At 46.1% G+C, this 22219-nt stretch overlaps 1 protein-coding gene across 1 annotated transcript in view; it reads left to right on the top strand.

Annotated features, from left to right (window-relative positions):
* The window catches only part of LOC144507781 (uncharacterized), a 32556-nt gene extending 11412 nt beyond the window's left edge, over nucleotides 1-21144 (top strand). Inside the window, exons 3-9 of the mRNA XM_078235064.1 lie at nucleotides 4312-4383; nucleotides 6090-6164; nucleotides 8251-8322; nucleotides 11611-11670; nucleotides 15727-15801; nucleotides 17808-17882; nucleotides 19883-21144. Coding sequence (XP_078091190.1) covers nucleotides 4312-4383; nucleotides 6090-6164; nucleotides 8251-8322; nucleotides 11611-11670; nucleotides 15727-15801; nucleotides 17808-17882; nucleotides 19883-20880 — 1427 coding nt within the window. The 3' untranslated portion in view covers nucleotides 20881-21144. The remainder of the gene's footprint in view (nucleotides 1-4311; nucleotides 4384-6089; nucleotides 6165-8250; nucleotides 8323-11610; nucleotides 11671-15726; nucleotides 15802-17807; nucleotides 17883-19882) is intronic.
* Nucleotides 21145-22219: the final 1075 nt, after the last annotated feature.

The following is a 22219-nucleotide window of genomic DNA, read 5'->3' as shown; positions in this document are numbered from 1 at the left end:
ACCTCCATGCTGAAAAAGACCCATCTACAACCACTCTTTGCCTTCTGTGGGCAAGCCAGTTCTGAATCCACAAGGCAATGTCCCCTTGTATCCCATGCCCCTTCACTTTCTCAATAACCCTTGCATGGGGCACCTTATCAAACGCCTTGCTGAAATCCATATAAACAACATCTACCGCTCTTCCCTCGTCTAGGTGTCTAGTTACATCTTCAAAAAATTCAATTAGGCTCGTAAGGCATGATCTGCCTTGGACAAAGCCGTGCTGGCTATTTCTGATCATACTATTCCTCTCCAGATGTTCATAAATCCTGCCTCTCAGGATCTTCTTCATCAACTTACCAACCACTGAGGTTAGACTCACTGGTCTATAATTTCCTGGGCTATCTCTTCTCCCTTTCTTGAATAACGGAACCACATCCGCAATCCTCCAATCCTCCAGAACCTCTCCCGTCTCCATTGATGACACAAAGATGATCGCCAGAGGCTCAGCAATCTCTCCCCTTGCCTCCCACAGTAACCTGGGGTACATCCCATCCGGTCCCGGCGATTTATCTAACTTGATGCTTTTCAAAAGCTCCAACACATCCTCTCTCCTAAAGTCCACATGCTCAATCTTCTCAGTCCACTGCAAGTCTGCACTGCAACTACCAAGATCCTTTTCCACTGTGAATACTGAAGCAAAGTATTCATTGAGTACCTCTGCCATTTCTACCGGTTCTATACAGACTTTGACACCGTCAAAGGTGGGGGGGGCCTGGAATGCGCTGCCAAGTAGGGTGGTGGAGGCAGGCACGCTGACATTGTTTAAGACTTGCCTGGATAGTCACATGAGCAGCCTGGGAATGGAGGGATACAAACGATTGGTCTAGTTGGACCAAGGAGCGGCACAGGCTTGGAGGGCCGAAGGGCCTGTTTCCTGTGCTGTACTGTTCTTTGTTCGTTGTCACATTTGATAGGTCCTACTCCTTCACATCTTATCCTCTTGCTCTTCACATACTTGTAGAATGCCTTGGATTTTCCTTTATTCTGTCTGCCAAGGCCTTCTCATGACCCCTTCTTGCTCTTCTAATTTCCCTCTTAAGTTCCTTCCTACTAGTCGTATACTCTTCTAGATTTCTAACATTACCAAGCTCCCTGAACCTTTTGTCGGCTTTTCTTTTCTTCTTGACTAAATTCGTTATTGCCTTTGTGCACCATGGTTCCTATGACCTACCATAGCTCCCCTGTCTCATTGGAACGTTGCTGTGCAGAACTCCAGACACATTTTCCTTGAAAATTTGCCACATTTCTTCTGCACATTTCCCTGAGAAAACCTCCTTCCAATTTATGCCTCTAATTTCCTGCCTAATAGCCTCATAATTGCCCTTACTCCAAATAAACACTTTCCTGGCTTGTCTGATCCTATCTCTCTCCAATGCGAATGTAAAGGAGATAGAATTATGATCACTATCCCCAAAATGCTCTCCCACTGAGAGATCTGACACCTGCCCAGGTTCATTCCCTAATACCAAATCAAGTACAGCCTCTCCTCTTGTAGGCTTATCCACATACTGTGTCAGGAAGCCCTCCTGAACACACCTAACAAACTCCTCCCCATCTAAACCCCTTACCCTAGGGATATTCCAATCGATATTTGGGAAATTAAAATCTCCCATCATGACCACTCTGTTATTATCACATCTCTCCAGGATCTGCTTCCCAATCTGCTCCTCCACATCCCTGCTACTATTGGGCGGCCTATAGAAAACACCCAGTAAAGTTATTGACCCCTTCCTGTTGTGAACCTCCACCCATAGAGATTCCGTAGACAATCCCTCTGTGGCGTCCATCTTTTCTACAGCCGTGACACTATCCCTGATCAACAGTGCCACTCCCCCACCTCTTTTGCCTCCTTTCCTGTCCCTCCTGAAGCATCTGAAACCCGGCAGTTGAAGTATCCAGTCCTGTCCCTGAGATAACCAAGTCTCTGTAATGGCCACCACATCACACTTCCAAGTAGTGATCCACGCTCTAAGTTCATCCATTTTGTTCACTACACTCCTTGCGTTAAAATAAACACATCTCAACCCTTTGGTCTGAGCGCTCCCCTTCTCCGTCACCTGCCTATCCTCCCTCTCACACTGTCTACAAGCCCCTTTTATTTTTAAGCTAACCTCCTCTCTCCCAGTCACCTCATTTCGATTCCCACCCCCCAACCATTCTAGTTTAAACACTCCCCAGTAGCCTTAGCAAACCTTCCCGCCAGGATATTGGTTCCCCTGGGATTTAAGTGAAACCCATCCTTTTTGTACAGGTCGCACCTGCCCCTAAAGAGGTCCCAATGGTCCAGGAACCTGAATCCCTAACCCCTGCTCCAATTCCTCAGCCACGCATTTATCCTCCACCTTATTCCGTTCCTTCCCTCACTGTCTCATGGCACAGGCAGCAATCCCGAGATTACTGCCTTTGCGTTCCTTCTTCTTAACTCCCTACCTAACTTCCTATATTCTCCTTTCATAACCCCTTCCCCTTTCCTGCCTATGTCAGTGGTACCAGTATACACCACGACCTCTGGCTCCTCTCCCTCCCACTTCAGGATTTCTTGGATACGGTCAGAAACATCCCTGATCCCGGCACCAGGGAGGCAAACCACCATCCGCGTTTCTCAACTTTTCCACAAAAACGTCTGTCTGACCCTCTCACTGTGGAGTCCGCTGTCACCACCGCCTTCCTCCTCCTCTCCTTACCCTTCTGCGCTACAAGGCCGGACTCCATGCCGAAGGCACGACCACTGCTGCTTCCACCAGGTGGGTTGTCCACCCCAACAGTACTCAAACTAGAGTACTTATTTTTAAGGGGCACAACTGGGGTACTCTCTACCACCTGACTTTCCCCTTTCCTGACTGTGACCCACTTGCCTGCTTCTTGTGGCCCCGGTGTGACCACCTGCCTATAACTCCTATCTATCACCTCCTCGTTTTCCCTGACCAGACGAATGTCCTCGAGCTGCAGCTCCAGGTCCCTAACTCGGTCCCTTAGGAGCCGCAGCTCGATGCACCCAGCGCAGATATGCACCTCTGGGAGGCTCGGAGACTCCACAACCTCTGACATCCGGCAATGAGAACAGCAAACTGGCTTCACATTCATAATGTCCCTTTTCCTCAGAATCCACAGGGAAAGAACTTAAGATTTAAAAGGTGAAACAACTAAAAACTAAACCTACCCTGCCTTGCTCGTTTCCGCCTCAAGCCCGTTGAGCCAAAGCCCTTCAGCCCTCACTCTGCTCCCTGCTCACTCTGCTGCCCACTAACGGCGCTGCCGCTGGATAATGCGGCCTGCTTTTTAAACCTCCCGCGCGCTTAAAAAAATAATTTGTTTTTTTTTCCCAGGTCACCCCGCACCCGGCCTACTTCCGCTTTTCCCTTAAATTCGTAAAAAAGAAACCCCGTGAAAAAGTAATGAAAATAAAGTTAATCCCTTACCCTTTTTACTGCAGCCACAAATCGCTCCTCTCTGCCTTGCTCCGGTTGAACAATGAATTTGTGCCTTGTAGGTCAGATGGTGATCCATAAATCATAGAATACATAGCCTCTGACCTGCTTTAAATCGCCACCACTTTTATGTGGCTGGTTCAGTTAAGTTTCTGTTCAATGGTGACCCCAGATGTTGATGATGAAGTATTTGCCATTGAATTTCAAAGGGAGGGGATTAGAATCTCTCTTCATAGAATCATAGAAGAGAAACCCTACAGTACAGAAAGAGGCCATTTGGCCCATCGAGTCTGCACCGACCACAATCCCACCCAGACCCTACTCCCATATCCCTACATATTTGACCCACTAATCCCTATAACCTATAGATCTCAGGACACCAAGGAGCAATTTTTAGCATGGCCAATCAACCTAACCCGCACATCTTTGGACTGTGGGAGGAAACCAGAGCACCCGGAGGAAGCCCACGCAGACACGAGGAGAATGTGCAAACTCCACACGGACAGTGAACCAAGCCGGGAATCGAACCCAGGTCCCTGGAGCTGTGAAGCAGTAGTGCTAACCACTGTGCTACCGTGCCGCCTTTTGTTGAAGAAGATCATTTCCTGGCACCTCTGTGGCACAAATCTCATTTTTTTTGGTGAGTGATCCAGAGGTTGTTTTGTTTATCATTGTGTCTGTCAGGGATTTTCACTCTCTATGCTTCCTTTTTAAGATTTTTATACTTTTATATAAATGCGTTTAGAAATACCATACTTTACAAAGTAAATCTGGAGAGAAGGTGATAATGGTCTCTTGGGGAAACAGTGTGACATCATCTAAAGGGATGTTCCTCTTACAGTTACAGGAGTATCTGAGAAGACAAGCCTCTCACTTGCTGAACCTCGAACCAACATTTCACAGCTGGAGGACAGTAAGTTTAATAACCATCAGAGGGTTTATAACTTTCAAGTGTTTATACTGTAAGCTATCAGAATATTAACACTGGAGTCAGGTGGATTGATCATACTGTACAGCTCAAGAGGCTCCTGGGCAATCAGTGTTGAAATGCAGTTGTCATGTTTTTGTCACTTAATCTATCAATCTATCATTGTAATGTTATGCTCCCACCTCCACCACTCACCGTGCCACCAATCTTTGTGTGATCAGCAAACTATGGGCGGCACAGTGGTCAGCACTGCTGCCTCACAGCTCCAGGGGCCCGGGTTCGATTCCTGGCTTGGGTCACTGTCTGTGTGGAATTTGCACATTGTCCCCAACGATGTGCGGGTTAGGTTGATTGGCCATGCTAAAATTGCCCCTTAGTGTCCTGAGATGCGTAGGTTAGAGGGATTAGCGGGTGGATATGGGGGTAGGGCCTGGGTGGGATTGTGGTCGGTGCAGACTCGATGGGCCAGATGGCCTCTTTCTGCACTGTAGGGTTTCTATGATTCTATGTCCATGTCTGCGTGGGGGTGCTCCGGTTTCCTCCCACAGTCTGAAAGACGTGCTGGTTAGGTGCATTGGCCATGATAAATTGATCCGAGTGTCAGGGGATTAGCAGGATAATTATGTAGGATATGGGCCTGGGTGGGATTGTGGTTTGTCCAGAAGTGATGGGCCAAATGGCCTCCTCCTGCACTCCATGGATTCTATGGAAGAAATCTGATGGAACCTTTATCCAGAGTGATTAAAAAGATGAACTGGTTGACAGAGGGAATGGTTGATACAAATAATATTGATGCATTTTGGGGGAAGCTAGATAAGAAGGGAGCTGGCAATAAAGGATTACAATGATGGATTCAGATGAGGAAAGATGGGAGGAGGCTTGAGTGGAGCATAAATGCTGCCATGGACTGGTGAGGGTGAATAGCCTGGTTCTGTGCTTTATATTCTACGTAATCCTATGTAACTTCCCCACAATAGATGAGAATTGAACAGTTTTACCATTTCCTCATTTCATTCTCTCTTGTCTCGCATTGCAAACTCTCTAAATTAAATTCTCTCTGCTACCCGTGTGCGCCTTTCTTGGGGAGTTGGTTAGTCCAGAACTGGCTGGACCAGTTGGTACATGATGCAGAGTGATGCCAACAGAGTCGGCTCAATTCCCGTACTGGCTGAGGTTATCCATGAAAGGCCCCACCTTCTCAACATTGCCCCTCCGTGAGGTGTGGTGATCATCAGGTTAAATCACCAGCAGTCAGCTCTCCCTCTCAAAGGACTGAGCAGCCTTTTGGTCATCTCGGACTATGGTGACTTTTTACTCTGCTCAATTCGCTCACCTGTCCGTGTCTACCTGCTCTCTTTTGCATCTATCTACTTCACTCTGCTCAAAGCCTCTTGATTTTGAGTTTTTGCTCTGTGGAATTGTGCTTTGCTGAATTCCGAAACCAGATCTAAAAGTGTAGCTTGAGCCTAGCTCTGGCCCCTGGGACTAACCATGGTGAAACTCTCTCTAATTTGCATGTGATCTCTATGGAAGAGGTGGTTTGTAACAGTCCTGGGATGGTGAGGGTGGGGAATTGAATTTGGGGTAGAAAGATAGAAGTTGGACTTGCCGTGTGGTTTTCTCCATGAAGGGCAGGGGAGGCGAATGAAGTGTGAGCTGATGTGTGAGTCAAAGCCTTGTTTCCATTTCAGTTACACAGATGCTCAGTAAAATGAAGATGTCGGACACTGATTTGAAGATGGAAATTTCCCAGTTGAAGAGTACTGGTGAGTGTTAAATCCCAACCTGACAGTTCCTTGTGTCTCCAATCCAGAGATTTCTCTCGCTTCTCAGAGATCATTCTCCTGGCAATCACCCCAAGATCGTGTTCAAATCCTTTTGTGTCCGGAGAGTTTCAGCTCCACCTGTGGCCAATACAAGAAAGGATTCTGGTCCAGTTTGTGGCAGAGTTACAAATAAAAAGTGTGTGCTTTGGTTTACTGTGTTTAATTTGTTTTAGGAGCCATGCACTGATAACTGGGGTGGCACGGTGACACAGTGGTTAGCCTCACAGCGCTAGGGACCTGGCTTGGGTCACTGTCCGTGTGGAGTTTGCACATTCTCCCCATCTCTGCGTGGGTTTCCTCCGAGTGCTCTGGTTACCTCCCACAGTCTGAAAGTTGTGCTGGCTAGGTGCATTGACCCGAACAGGCGCCGGAGTGTGGCGACTCGGGGAATTTCACAGTAACTTAATTGTAGTGTTAATGTAAGCCATACTTGTGACTAATAAATAAACTTTAAATGCTATGCAATATATTGTACGTTTATCTCGGGGAGCCAGACTTAGGGGCAGATGGAGTAGTTGTATCCAGCCCTCAATGTCCTGTGCTTAGAGTTTGCTGAGTTTCTTGGATGAATTCATAAATCTCCCAGACCCTACTTCAGCAGTCCAGGAGAGCTGTGCCTTTACAATTTCACCCAAATGCCTTGCAATGACATGCCACTGTGTATCTCCTCACAACCCACCACCCCTAACCCGCTTTGTGCCACCAGTAGTGCAATATTATTATCTCACTGTTTGGCATTGCTTTTTCTCTCTCCTGATCTCTTTTGCACCCATCAGCACCTGTGGGACACGGCTAGCAGTGAGATCAATGTTGCTGCAGCAAAACCCAAGGGTACAAAATGCTTTATATTTGAATGCCTTTGAGTTAGAGCTTTGTGGCATTGAAACAGGCCCTTCGGCCCAACCTGTCCATGCTGCCCAGTTTTTACCACTAAGCTCGTCCCAATTGCCTGCATTTGGCACATATCCCTCTGTACCCATCTTATCCATGTAACTGTCTAAACGCTTTTTAAAAGACAAAATTGTACCCGCCTCTACTACTACCTCTGGCATCTCATTCCAGACACTCTGGGTGAAACATTGCCCCTCTGGACCCTTTTGTATCTCTCCCCTCTCACCGTAAAGCTATATCTTCTAGTTTTAGACTCCCCTACCTTTGGGAAAGATATTGACTATCTAGCTGATCTATGCCCCTCATTATGTTACAGACCTCTATAGGATCACCCCTAAGTCTCCTACGCTCCATTGTGTTGAACATATTCACCGTTGTGTCACACCACCAACTTGTGCCTTGTCGGTAGTCAGATGGTGATCCATAAACCGTAGAATACATAGCCTCTGACCTGCTTTAAATCGCCACCACTTTTATGTGGCTGGTTCAGTTAAGTTTCTGTACAATGGTGACCCCAGATGTTGATGATGAAGTATTTGCCATTGAATTTCAAAGGGAGGGGATTAGAATCTCTCTTGTTGAAGAAGATCATTTCCTGGAACTTGTGTGGCACAAATCTCTTTTTTTTTGCTGAGTGATCCAGAGGTTGTTTTGTTTTTCATTGTGTCTGGATTCTGGTCCAGTTTGTGGCAGAGTTACAAATAAAAAGTGTGTGCTTTGGTTTACTGTGTTTAATTTGTGTTAGGAGCCATGCACTGATAACTGGGATGGCACGGTGACACAGTGGTTAGCCTCACAGCGCTAGGGACCTGGCTTTGGTCACTGTCTGTGTGGAGTTTGCACATTCTCCCCATCTCTGCGTGGGTTTGCTCCGGGTGCTCCGGTTTCCTCCCACAGTCTGAAACCTGTGCTGGCTAGGTGCATTGGCCATGATAAATTGATCCGAGTGTCAGGGGATTAGCAGAGTAAATATGTCGGGGATTTTCACTCTCTGTGCTTCCTTTTTAAGATTTTTATATTTTTATATAAATGCGTTTAGAAATGCCATACTTTACAAAGTAAATCTGGAGAGAAGGTGATAATGGTCTCTTGGGGAAACAGTGTGACATCATCTAAAGGGATGTTCCTCTTACAGTTACAGGAGTATCTGAGAAGACAAGCCTCTCACTTGCTGAACTTAGAACCAACATTTCACAGCTGGAGGACAGTAAGTTTAATAACCATCAGAGGGTTTATAACTTTCAAGTGTTTATACTGTAAGCTATCAGAATGTTAACACTGGAGTCAGGTGGATTGATCATACTGTACAGCTCAAGAGGCTCCTGGGCAATCAGTGTTGAAATGCAGTTGTCATGTTTTTGTCACTTAATCTATCAATCTATCATTGTAATGTTATGCTCCCACCCCCACCAGTCACCGTGCCACCAATCTTTGTGTGATCAGCAAACTATGGGCGGCACAGTGGTCAGCACTGCTGCCTCACAGCTCCAGGGGCCCGGGTTCGATTCCTGGCTTGGGTCACTGTCTGTGTGGAATTTGCACATTCTCCCCAAGATGTGCGGGTTAGGTTGACTGGCCATGCTAAAATTGCCCCTTAGTGTCCTGAGATGCGTAGGTTAGAGGGATTAGCGGGTGGATATGGGGGTAGGGCCTGGGTGGGATTGTGGTCGGTGCAGACTCGATGGGCCAAATGGCCTCTTTCTGCACTGTAGGGTTTCTATGATTCTATGTCCATGCCTGCGTGGGGGTGCTCCGGTTTCCTCCCACAGTCTGAAAGACGTGCTGGTTAGGTGCATTGGCCATGATAAATTGACCCTAGTGTCAGGGGATTAGCAGAGTAAATATGTAGGACATGGGCCTGGGTGCGATTGTGGTTGGTACAGACGTGATGGGCCGAATGGCCTCCTCCTGCACTCTATGGATTCTATGGAAGAAATCTGATGGAACCTTTATCCAGAGTGATTAAAAAGATGAGCTGGTTGACAGAGGGAATGGTTGATACAAATAATATTGATGCATTTTGGAGGAAGCTTGATAAGAAGGGAGCTGGCAATAAAGGATTACAATGATGGATTCAGATGAAGAAAGATGGGAGGAGGCTTGAGTGGAGCATAAATGCTGCCATGGACTGGTGAGGGTGAATAGCCTGGTTCTGTGCTTTATATTCTACATAATCCTATGTAACTTCCCCACAATAGATGAGAATTGAACAGTTTTACCATTTCCTCATTTCATTCTCTCTTGTCTCGCATTGCAAACTCTCTAAATTAAATTCTCTCTGCTACCCGTGTGCGCCTTTCTTGGGGAGTTGGTTAGTCCAGAACTGGCTGGACCAGTTGGTACATGATGCAGAGTGATGCCAACAGAGTCAGCTCAATTCCCGTACTGGCTGAGGTTATCCATGAAAGGCCCCACCTTCTCAACATTGCCCCTCCGTGAGGTGTGGTGATCATCAGGTTAAATCACCAGCAGTCAGCTCTCCCTCTCAAAGGACTGAGCAGCCTTTTGGTCATCTCGGACTATGGTGACTTTTTACTCTGCTCAATTCGCTCACCTGTCCGTGTCTACCTGCTCTCTTTTGCATCTATCTACTTCACTCTGCTCAAAGCCTCTTGATTTTGAGTTTTTGCTCTGTGGAATTGTGCTTTGCTGAATTCCGAAACCAGATCTAAAAGTGTAGCTTGAGCCTAGCTCTGGCCCCTGGGACTAACCATGGTGAAACTCTCTCTAATTTGCATGTGAGCTCTATGGAAGAGGTGGTTTGTAACAATCCTGGGATGGTGGGGGTGGGGAATTGAATTTGGGGTAGAAAGATAGAAGTTGGACTTGCCGTGTGATTTTCTCCATGAAGGGCAGGGGAGGCGAATGAAGTGTAAGCTGATTTGTGAGTCAAAGCCTTGTTTCCATTTCAGTAAGAAGTCTAACAACATCAGGTTAAAGTCCAACTATCTCAGCACCCAAATAGCAAAATTTTATGAATCTCAGATATAAAATTATTAATAAAAAGATTGAGCTCGCAGAAAGTACTTTTTTTTTAACCCAAAATGGATAACTCATACTTAAGGTCATTAAAAATGATTTGCCCATCCATTTATGGTTCCAAAAATGCATTGTTAGATTGTGCTCCCACCACACTACTTACTGTGCCAACACTCTGTGTGTGATCAGAAAATTTGAACTCATAGCCCTCCATCTAATTCATGAAGAAATATATTGAATAATTGAGGTTCTGGCACAGTTCCTTCTGTGAAACCCATACGCATTTGCCGGGGTTTTGCAGACACAAATGGTGACTGTGCGTGGGTGGAGGAGGCTCTTTGATTTTATTCTCAGTGCTGGGGATTGGAGGTGTCCCAATCTCGGGAAAGTCCACATTGTCAATGGAGTCGGTTCTGAGACATTTATCCAGCGTTTTTTTTCCTAAGTTCTGAGAACTATGGTGAGAGAAGCTTGCTGTGAAGCCAGTGTACTGCATAATGCTTTTCTCATCAGAGTCAGCACTATGAAAAAAGACAGATAATTCCACCCTTTATCGTAACTTTCTGCTCAACCAACTCTTAAAAGGTCAATGTGTTCCTGATCTTTAATTTTAGCTACAAACCTTTTCTGTGGAACCCTATTGAATGCATTCTGTAATTCCATGTAAATCATCTCCATTGATATTCCCGTTTCTTTACTTGTTCAAACAATTCAATGCTGGCAGTCTATAATCAACTCACATTTTTGTAATTATTCAGTCACTCTGCTCTCAATTATGTTCCAATGACCAAGAAATTCAATGGGAATTCCAGAAGCAACTTCTGTAATCAGTGTCGTTATAATGTGGAACTTGATGCTACAGGGACTAGCTGATGCAATTAGAATAGGTGCCTTTGAGGAAAGGTGAGTCAAACAAATGAGGGAAAGGGTACAGAAGGTTACGATGGGTATGAAAGGGGAGCAATGGGAGGAGGCTCGAGTGGAGCACAGATGCCAACATTGACTGTTTGGGCTGAATGGCCTGTTTCTGTTCTGTATACTGACCAATAACAGATGTTAGATTGTCAGCTTTATAATTTCCTGATTTCCCTCTTACCCCTCATCTCACACTTGTTTGTATTACACCACCTCCGCTATCTTCCCATGGATTTCACCAATCTGTCTATGTTGACATGATATATTATGCCTCAGTTTGCAAAACCCTAACTTTTAGTCTTTGATCATTGTGGGTTTGGGCTCTGCTGAATTCCAACTCAGGGAACCCAGGAACAAAAATGGACCATCAGCCAGCTCTGGTTCCTTGGATAAAATGTCTAAACTTTCTCTAATATTTATACGATGCCTGTGGAAGATATGGTTCACAACAATCCTGGCAAGGGTGGGATGAGATGGGGAAATTGAGTTCAGGGTGGGAACACCAAGGTTAGCTTCACAAAGAGGTTTCTCTCCAAGAGGAACAATTGAGGCAAATCCAGTCTGCTAAGATGTGAGGGTAAAATCCTTATTTCCATTATAGATTCTGAGCTGTTCAGTGAAATGGATTTCAAAATGGAACTTTCCCAGATGAAGCAAAATGGTGAGTGTGAAATATCAATCTGACCAGCCTTTGGCCTTGATGGAGTCGTGGAGACTCAGTGAAGGGATAAAAATGGCGAATTCGGCCGGAACCTGAAAGTTCCCCTCTCAGCATCGACATTCCCAATATTGACAGTTGTGGGAAAGGAGGCAGGGTGTAAATTGCATTCACGGCAGCGACGAATCAGCCAGGTCATTTAAAAAGATAGTGCGGTGCAGAAAGTTGGATTTTTATCCCCAAAACTTCTAGAACTCAGAGTGTGTGTCACATGACTTGGTGCTTATTTGATTTGATTTATTATTGTCACATGTATTACCATACATTGAAAAGTATTGTTTCTTGCGCGCTAGCTGGAGATGTGAATAGATTTGAAGAACAGAGCTAAATGATTTAAAGTTTTATATAGAGCTGTGTGAAGCAGCAGCGACAAAACTGAACTTCCTTCTGAGAGAGGTTGGTGTTTGCCCTCAGGGAAGAGGGGATGGGCTGACTGTAGAAGGCAAAGACTCTGGATGCTGCTTATCAGTTCTTGCTATGAGAACAATAGTGACTGCTAGTCTCACTGGGTTTGGAATATTTCAGTCAGGAAGGAAGGAAGTTGCGGAAATGGGCGCAGGACCTTCACCACAAGCCAGCGTCAGCTACATACAGCGAGAGTTAATGCACCCGGGCATGAGATGGCAGATTGACCAACAAGAAATAGAAGGGTGAGATAGAGGGCGTAGAGAAATAGTGGTATTGTCACTGAGCTAGTAATCCAGAGACCCAGGGTAATGCTCTGGGGATCTGGGTTCAAAACCCACCATGTCAGATGGTGAAATTTGAATCCAATCAAAATCTGGGACTAAGGGTCTCATGGTGACCATGAAACCATTGTAAATTGTCATAAAACCCATCTGTTTCAGGGTTTAGGGAAGGAAATCTGCCTTCCTTACCCCAGGTTTAGTCCATGATGGGGTCAATGTCAATGGCAGGCTTTCCCCGGGTGCATCAGAGGAAGTGCACAGATGTAAAAAGTTTAAACTTTATTTATTAGTGTCACAAGTAGGCCTACATTAACACTGCAATGAAGTTACTGTGAAAATCCCCCAGTCGCCATACTCTGGCACCTGTTCGGATACACTGAGGGAGAATTTAACATGGCCAATGCACCTAACCAGCACTTTCGGACTGTGGGAGGAAACCGGAACATGCGAAGGAAACCCACACAGACATGGGAAGAACGTGCAAACTCCACACAGACAGGGACCCAAGCCAGGAATCGAACCCAGGCCCCTGGCGCTGTGAGGCAGCAGTGCTAACCACTGTGTCACCGTGCCGCCCACCCTGTAAGTTCATGCAAAGAGTGAAACATCCTCTCCAGCACAGATATTCAGAGATCGGAGGCACTTCAATCTCCGCGCTCATAGAGAGGCCTCTTACCCCCACAATAGAATGATGTTTGCAAAGCCCCCCCTCCCTCCTCCCTCTGACCAGGTCTGTAAAATAATGAGGGGCATAGGTAAGGTAGATAGTCAATATCTTTTCCCAAAGATAGGGGAGTCTAAAACTAGAGGGCATAGGTTTAAGGTGAGAGGGGAGAGATACAAAAGCATCCAGAGGGGCAATTTTTTCACACAGAGGGTGGTGAGTGTCTGGAACGAGCTGCCAGAGGAAGTAGTAGAGGCGAGTACAATTTTGTATTTTAAAAAGCATTTAGATAGTTACATGGATAAGACGGGTATCGAGGGATATGGGCCAAATGCGGGCAATTGAGATTAGTTTAGGGGTTTAAAGAAAAATGGCGGCATGGACAAGTTGGGCCGAAGGGCCTGTTTCCATGCTGTAAACCTCTATGACTCTAGAACCATTCCTAACCCCTCAGCAAAGAGGGGTATCTTCCCCCAACCACTATAGGAATGGTCACCCCCCTGCAACACCACACAGGTATGAGGGTGACCCACCACCACCCCCTCAGGTTTCCCCCTTTGAAATGCCAATGTTTTGCTGCCCCTGGCACTGACACCCTGGCCTGGTGTGGTGAACCCATAGGGGGGTCCAGGAGGTAGATCCAGTGCTCATGCGCCCCTCTGCTGCTGCCAGCCTGCACAGGGAGGGTCTCCCAGGGGTCTTGGGCTTTTAATGGACTCAGACAGGGGGCAAAGGTTTGATGTCTGCACTCTCCCTCGGAATGGGGTCTCCTGGCTGGATTGCCCCTTCTAGCCATGGGAAACCTAAAGATCACTGTTGGAATGGTGATTTCAGATATTTCTCTGATCAAAGTTTTCATTCTGGTCTGTGGGCTGTGAAAACTTTGAACTGGGCTGGTCAGTTTAATCTCCATAGCCCCTGGACACCTAGCAGACTTCCAAATCACAACAGGACTCCATTCAGCATAAGGGATTGACCTTTCTCTCTCTAAGAAGCTGCCGGTGTGGGAAGACCCCTTTCAAGTCCTGACTGACAGAAGTCAATCACTTTCACTGGTGTGGGTGGGGTGTGGGGGATTCCCTTCTCCACAGCTGCTCACTCAGCCCCATTCTTTTAACACAGCATTTATTTCAAGTTTCAGAGCCTTCACAGAAAACTCACAGCCTTTGAAATCCCTTCAGACCCTTTGAAAAGCCTTGCTTCATTCGATGTCAATGCAGTCCTTTTAACTCGCATTTGACTGACAACTGAATTAGACGACCCAGGACCCTGTTTTGACAGAGGCTAACCCCTCCCCTCCCACCCCATTACTAAATTAATTTTCTAATTTAATGCTTACAACCACCCCATGGTTGGTTCTCTTCTGATGATGTTTGTTGGTCCCTCAGTAGAGTTGACCCAGCTCTACCAGGTTCCTTGATGGTCTGCAGGAACAGTAACGTACCTCAATCTCCATTGACCATTTTCTTGCTGCTGGCTTGGTCATCTCATCTCCAACTTCAGCAATATTTCAAACTTGTCGTTCTGATTTGCAGCTTAAGTGCTCATTTTTGTGAAAGACACAAAATCATCTTTTTCCTGCTGATGATCTGTTTCAGGAAGGCCAAATTTTCACACCTCTTGCCATGGATTTACACATTAATTGAGCCCATTTCCCCCTAATGTCTGGTTTTCTAAGGTCATTGGGCACTAATCCCTTCTTGTATTGTGTTGCAAGAGGTATATATTTAATGCACCTTCCGTTCTCCACTGGGTAACGTGAGAATCTTTAGAAATTCAGCAAAATCTCACTCAAGGAGTCAACCGATTGTTGCCCTTCTGTTTGGGCCAAATAGGGAAGGAAAGCTGCTATCTTTATCCGGTTCGGCCTATGTGTGACTCCAGATCCACAGGAGTGTGGCTGACCCTTAAATGGCCTGACAAACCACTCAGTTCAAAGGTAATTATGGATGGGCAATATATGCTGGCTCAACCAGTAATGTCCATGTCCCGTGAGTGAATAGGAAAAAAAATAATGTTCGTCTTGAAACTCCTCCCACCTTTCCTCATCTAAATCAATCATGTCCCTCTATTTGGAAGGACAGGAAACTAAGAAAAGGTGGTTGGGAGCTCGGTTAATTAAGCATGGGGCATTAGTAAAGTTGTGAGTGATGACCTTAGTTAGGCAGATCAAGATGGATAATCAGTTTTGGTAGAGGTAGAAATAGCAATGGTAAGTAGTCACCCGTGGGAGTAATTTTTAGGCCCTCTCACTGTAGCTACACTAGAGAACAAGAGTGTACAGGAAGAAATAATGGGGGCTTGTAAGAAAGTTATAGCAATAATCATGAATGATTTTAATCTGCAGATAAATAGGATGAGTCAGATTAGAATGGGTAGCCTAGAAGCTAAGTTCTTCTTATGTATTTGTGATAATTCAAGTACATTCTAGTGCCAGGGAGCAGGCTATTCTAGACCTGCTAATGTGCAATGAGACAGGATTAATTACTGATCTCATGGCAAAGGGGCCTCTCACAAACAGTAACCATAACACAATAGAAATTCACATTCAGTTTGAGGGTGGAAAATGCATGTCTAAATCGGTTGATTTGAAACAAATTCAGTCTTTGCCAATATTTGGGAGTGAATTCCTTATTTCTGTTTCAGTTTCAGAGCTGTTTCGTGAAATGAAGACAGCAGATGATGATTTCAAAATGGAATTTACCCAGTTGAAGCGTAAATGTATGATCTCCATGTCTCTAATTCAGAGACATCTTTAATTTTTCAGAGGGTCTGATCATTCTCTCGCCACTTACCCTGAGACTGTTGCAATCTTGTTGAGTTGGGAAAGTTTGAACTCTTTAGCAGACGATACAACAAAGAAGGATAATGCTGTTTGGGTGAAAGAGGTTGGAATACCAATTCTGTATTTCAGTTTGTAACTGGAGTTAAAATCTAGGGCCGATCTTATGACCTCATCCCACCTGTCGATCAGCACAGCAAGATGGTTCGATTGCGTAGAAAGCTAGAAATCAGGTTTGCGCCCGTTTTGCGACACACACAATGTAACCGGCACTGTTTGGCTGGCGGAATCGGCCTCACGTCCAAAAAAAGGGCGCAAAGCAGATTTGCATATCAATGTCATGATTAGCATGACATTAGCACATTTGGCACAGCCTGCCACTACGCCGGAAAGAATCACTCATAGTCCCCACCAAAGGGAACCAGACATGATGACCACCCTGGAGGGATTGGAGGCCATTGAAGCCCCCGGGGGCTGGAGGTTTGAGCATTGCCAGGCAGTGCCCAACTAGCACCCTGGCACTGCCACCATAACTGGTATGGGGCATGACTGGGAGGTGGGGAGGAGCTCCGAGGGGCAGGAGGGAAATGGGATACTCTGCATTGGGGGAAATGGGGATCAACACCAGCCGGGGTGGCGATCGGTGATATTTGGGAGGGTGAGTTGTGGGCTTTGTCTGGAGTAGCGATCGGTGGGGGTGAGGGGGAGATGTCCTGGTCGGTGATCCGAGGGTGGTGGGTAAGAATTTGCCAGTATGACGTGTATACTGTGTGTACACAGTGCTTTGGGAGATTGGGACGCATGCACAATGGCGCTCCTACAGCTCAGCAGCCATTTCCCGACCTGAATAGGCTCCTCCCCTCCCCCTACTGGCAAAAGTCACATCTGGGCTCTTTATTTTCTCCAAGAATCGGACAAAAATTATCGCAATTCCCTCCCGTTTTCACATTCGTTTGGCACTTGGTAAGATTGCTTGCCCCTTAGAATTTTTTTTGGTAAGATTGTACCCCCAGTATCCAAAACGCACTGATGTTTTTAAGATTTGTTTTTTTAGTCCATCCCTGGAGAGATAATTGTACCACAGGTAGATCAGGTTCATCCATGACAAACTAAATTGTGTTTTGAGTTTCCTGAATTCCCTGGAATAGATCATCAATCTCCCAGGCCCTGTCTCTTAAATTTTGAAACACTGCCGCAGGGTGGCAAGTGGGGATGGGGGATGGGATGATGGCGGGGGTGTGGAGGAAGATGTGCAGGATTGGGGGGGTGTTCGGGCAGAAGGGGGTTCAAGGGTGCCCTGATCTTTTAAAGCCTAACTTGATGGTGGGATAGATAGGCGGGGTGACATGAGACCCATAAATGGCCACTAATTGGTCGCTGAATACGCCCAAGATGGCCTAGCTTCCCCTGACCCTATTGGTGCTGTCAGAAGTTTAACAACACCAGGTTAAAGTCCAACAGATTTATTTGGTAGCAAACGCCACAAGCTTTCGGAGCCTTCAGCCCCTTCTTCAGGTGAGTGGGAATTCTGTTCACAAACTGGGCATATAAAGCCACAAACTCAATTTACAGAACAATGGTTGGAATGCGATTCCTTACAACTAATCAAGTCTTAAAGGTACAAACAATGTGAGTGGAGAGAGCATTAAGACAGGTTAAAGAGATGTGTATTGTCTCCAGACAGGACAGCCAGTGAGATTCTGCAAGTCCAGGCAAGCTGTGGGGGTTACAGATAGTGTGACATGAACCCAATATCCCGGTTGAGGCCGTCCTCATGTGGCCGTCCTATTGGTGCTGCCAGATAGATGATGGGAAGGTTTTCAAACCCACTAAATTGGTAGTGTCCAGCTCCAATGTGTTCCAATACATGTAATGTGGTGTTGAAAATATCACACTAGCTGTTGGATCTTTAACTTATCTTTCTGATCACTTATTCTATTTTTAGTCACTGAGTGGTCGACAAAACTGGCAGCAATTGAGAATAAGTTCCAACAACAAATATCTGGCCTCCAACAAAATGGTGAGTCTGAGATTTATCACAATTAAAATGTTGCCATAGTCTTTGAATTGACTTTTCTGTTCTCCCTTTATTTTCCTTCACCCAGAAATGTGCACAGAACATCTCCATCACCCAGACATCATTCCCAAACACCCCTTCAACATCCACACAATCACCCCCTCAGTCCACGCCCTCGTTCAAATGTACCCACCACGACCCAAACAAACGCCATGACACACCATCACCCAAACACCCACCCCCAAACACTTCTCAAACATCCACCCCAACCAAAACACACCTCCATTCAAACAATATCACAGGGTAAATGTCGGATGATGCTTCCACTCATGGGAGAGTGTAGGACCAAAAGGCAGAGTCACAGAATAAGCGAACACTCATTTAAGATGGATTTGAGGAAGGGTGGTGAATTTTTGGAATTCTTTGCCCCAGAAAGTTATGATGGCCGAGTCCTTGAATATTTCTAAGGCTGTGATCGATGGATTTTTAGTCAGGAGGAGAATTAAGGGTTATGGAGATATGGCAGGAAAGTGGACTGAGTGGCCCTGATTTTACCGACGCAGAATTAGGCTCACAGCACGGCATTCTCCATTGGCCCCGGGCGCGATCTTACGAGCCTCGGGCGGGCATGTCGGTAAAACTCCAGCCAGGAGTGTTAGATCAGCCATGAACTTACTAAGAACAGACTTGAAGCTCTGTTCCTATTCCTTATGGTCGTAACCCAGTAACCCGAACACAGACATTTCCCTGTCCAAACACTCCCCAACCCCAGCTATGTGAGCAACTCCATGTGGCTCAATCACATCAGGCTCATCCTCCAAAGATACAGAAATCACAGTTTCAGTGAGTAGACTGGATCATTGAATACATAAGGCTGAGATAGAGAGATATTTGATAACAAGGGAGGCAAGGTTATGGAGTTCAGGCAGGACAGTCGAGTGCGGAAAATAATCTGATCAATTATGATCTTAATGAATCCAGAATCAAAGAACCGAATAGCACACTCTTGTTCCTATTTCTTATGTTTTTATTTAAGGGTTACCTTCTAAAGTCATACTTGATCATGCAGGTAAGGGACACAAGCTTAGAAACCAGGGAAAGATTTAATTAGCTCCATGACGAATCAAGCTGAAGATATGATTCAGGTGCCTGGACAGATCTGGCGGGACAAAGCAAGAGGTTTTAGAATAGTTATTGTTTGCAGCAGTCATGGTTTCCTGCACCTTGCACAACATTGTGTAGAAATGAGGACTGGAGCTCCAGGACGAGGAAGCTAATCGAGATATCCAAAGATTAATGACCCTCTGACAGAAGAAATTCCTCCTCATCTGTCTTTATTGGGAGACTCCTTACTCAGAAACTGTGTCCAAGGGGCCTTTTGTAGACACTGATTTGAAGTTTGGACATCTCAGTGAGACTTGATTGACACAGGATGAAAGCATCAGAGGAAATCCCTGAGAATCTTGCACAGATGCATGATGATGTTTCTGTGGTTGTGGGCCAGCTGAACATGCATGTCATGAAATCTCTTTCAATTTATGAATATAATTTGAGTGGGCCTTAATTGCCACATGTCTCCAGTCTCCCGGACGCTTGAGATTCCAGCCAAAGCAGCAAATCAAACTACCTTATAGTTCCAACTGACCTCATCAGGAGTAAAAAGCACATAAATGGCACTAACAGGGTAGTAATGGCATAGCGCCACCAGTCAATATAAGTTCTCCCTTTGGATCATCAGCTACTGTAATCTAACCTATTGGCCTATTTTGATGCTGAGAAAGACCTTAAGTTGACTGGTGGCGCTTCCCCATATGGGTTCGGGTGGTGCTGTCACTCTTCTGGAAAGCCAGATGGAAAAGCCCATTGCGTATGCATCCAGGACCTTTTCAGACACAGGCCAAAGGTATTCTCAGTTTGAGAAAGAAGGGTTGGCAGTAGTATTTGGTGTGAAAACTTCCATCAGACTTTCTTTTAATAGTTACCGTCTATAAACCCTTATTTAGCCTTTTCAAAGAGTGATGTGGAGGTGTACTCTCCGGAATCGGTTGCATTCTTGGACACACGCATCTCCATTAAGGACGGTCACCTCAGCACCTCACTGTACCGCAAGCCCAGGGATAACCTCACGATGCTCCACTTCTCCAGCTTCCACCCTAAACACGTTAAAGAAGCCATCCCCTACGGACAAGCCCTCCGTATACACAGGATCTGCTCGGATGAGGAGGATCGCAACAGACACCTCCAGACGCTGAAAGATGCCCTCATAAGAACAGGATATGGTGCTCGACTCATTGATCAACAGTTCCAACGCGCCACAGCGAAAAACCGCACCGACCTCCTCAGAAGACAAACACGGGACACAGTGGACAGAGTACCCTTCGTTGTCCAGTACTTCCCCGGAGCGGAGAAGCTACGGCATCTCCTCCGGAGCCTTCAACATGTCATTGATGAAGACGAACATCTCGCCAAGGCCATCCCCACATGCCCACTTCTTGCCTTCAAACAACCGCACAACCAGACCATTGTCCGCAGCAAACTACCCAGCCTTCAGTTGAACAGTGACCATGACACCACACAACCCTGCCACAGCAACCTCTGCAAGACGTGCCGGATCATCGACACAGATGCCATCATCTCACGTGAGAACACCATCCACCAGGTACACGGTACATACTCTTGCAACTCGGCCAACATTGTCTACCTGATACGCTGCAAGAAAGGATGTCCCGAGGCATGGTACATTGGGGAAACTATGCAGACGCTGCGACAACGGATGAATGAACACCATTCGACAATCACCAGGCAAGACTGTTCTCTTCCTGTTGGGGAGCACTTCAGCGGTCACGGGCATTCGGCCTCTGATATTCGGGTAAGCGTTCTCCAAGGCGGCCTTCGCGACACACGACGGCGCAGAGTCGCTGAGCAGAAACTGATAGCCAAGTTCTGCACACACGAGGACGGCCTCAACCGGGATATTGGGTTCATGTCCCACTATTTGTAACCCCCACAGAGTTTCACTGGCTGTCTTGTCTGGAGACAATACACATCTTTTTAGCCTGTCTTGATGCTCTCTCCACTCATGTTGTTTTGTTTCTTAAAGACTTGATTAGTTGTAAGTATTCGCATTCCAACCATTATTCATGTAAATTGAGTTTGTGTCCTTATATGCTCTGTTTGTGAACAGAATTCCCACTCACCTGAAGAAGGGGCTAAGAGCTCCGAAAGCTTGTGTGGCTTTTGCTACCAAATAAACCTGTTGGACTTTAACCTGGTGTTGTTAAACTTCTTACTGTCTTTTCAAAGAGGGCAAGGCAATCCCCCCTATCACCTCCGCTCGGATACAGTGCTGGGCCTTGTTATTGGCAGCTTACAAATATCTTCTAGAACATTACCCTGCAACCCAGATAGCCAATGATGATGCACTGAGTCACCAACTATTGCCCACAAACGAGGCTTCTTTACCAGAATCAGAGAGGTTGTGGTGGCCCTAACTTCTTTGCCAGTGTCCGCAAGGCAGATTAAGGCCTGGACCAAAAAGATCCCACCTTATCTTAAATAAGGCACAGACAAGAAGGGCCAAAAGGCCTGTTTCTGAGCTGTAATTTTCTATGGTTCTATGGTTCTAAGGCACATGATCCTCCACGGTAGATTTCAAGGACGTCCCTCTGAAGAAATGAAACCCTATCTTATTAAACAAGAATAGTGTTGAGAACAGAATCATTCTTTGGGGGTCCTCAGTAGTTGTTCTGCCCCCAGGACGATGTCCAATATTAACAGATAATGGAGACCCTGGTGTCACAAAAATGAAAATGCGAGCTAATCATTACGCCTGGTCATCCGGTCTTGACTCTGACATCATGGACTTGCTAAAGCGATATGGCCTGTGCCAAAAACATCAACAATTCCCTCCCTCAGCCTCCCTACACCCATGGGAGTGGCCTAGCGCGCCATGGGTGTGTGAACATGTGGACTTTATGAGGCCCTTTATGGGTTCTATGTTTTTAATCATGGGAGATGCACAGACCAAATGGCTGAAGGGGCATCTCATGAGCTCCACAACTTCACAGACAACGATCGAGAAATTACAACAAAGCTTCAGTACACAGAGTCCTGGTTCCTGAAAACAGCACGGCCTTTACTAGTGGAGATTTCCAGAACCTTGTGCTCTCTCATGGTGTCAGACACATCTGAACAGCACCTTATCACCTGTCGCAAAATGGACCAGCAAATGGATGGTTCAAATCTTCAAAATGGCATGAAGAAATAACCGGCAGCATCCACCGAGCAGGCCTCACTTCCGGCAATGAAGATGAATGCTGACAGTGTCAGCACTCAGCCCA

This window comes from Mustelus asterias, chromosome 19, assembly GCF_964213995.1.
Source record: "Mustelus asterias chromosome 19, sMusAst1.hap1.1, whole genome shotgun sequence".
NCBI classification, from domain to species: Eukaryota; Metazoa; Chordata; class Chondrichthyes; order Carcharhiniformes; family Triakidae; genus Mustelus; species Mustelus asterias.
This window is presented reverse-complemented; position numbering and strand designations above follow the sequence as displayed.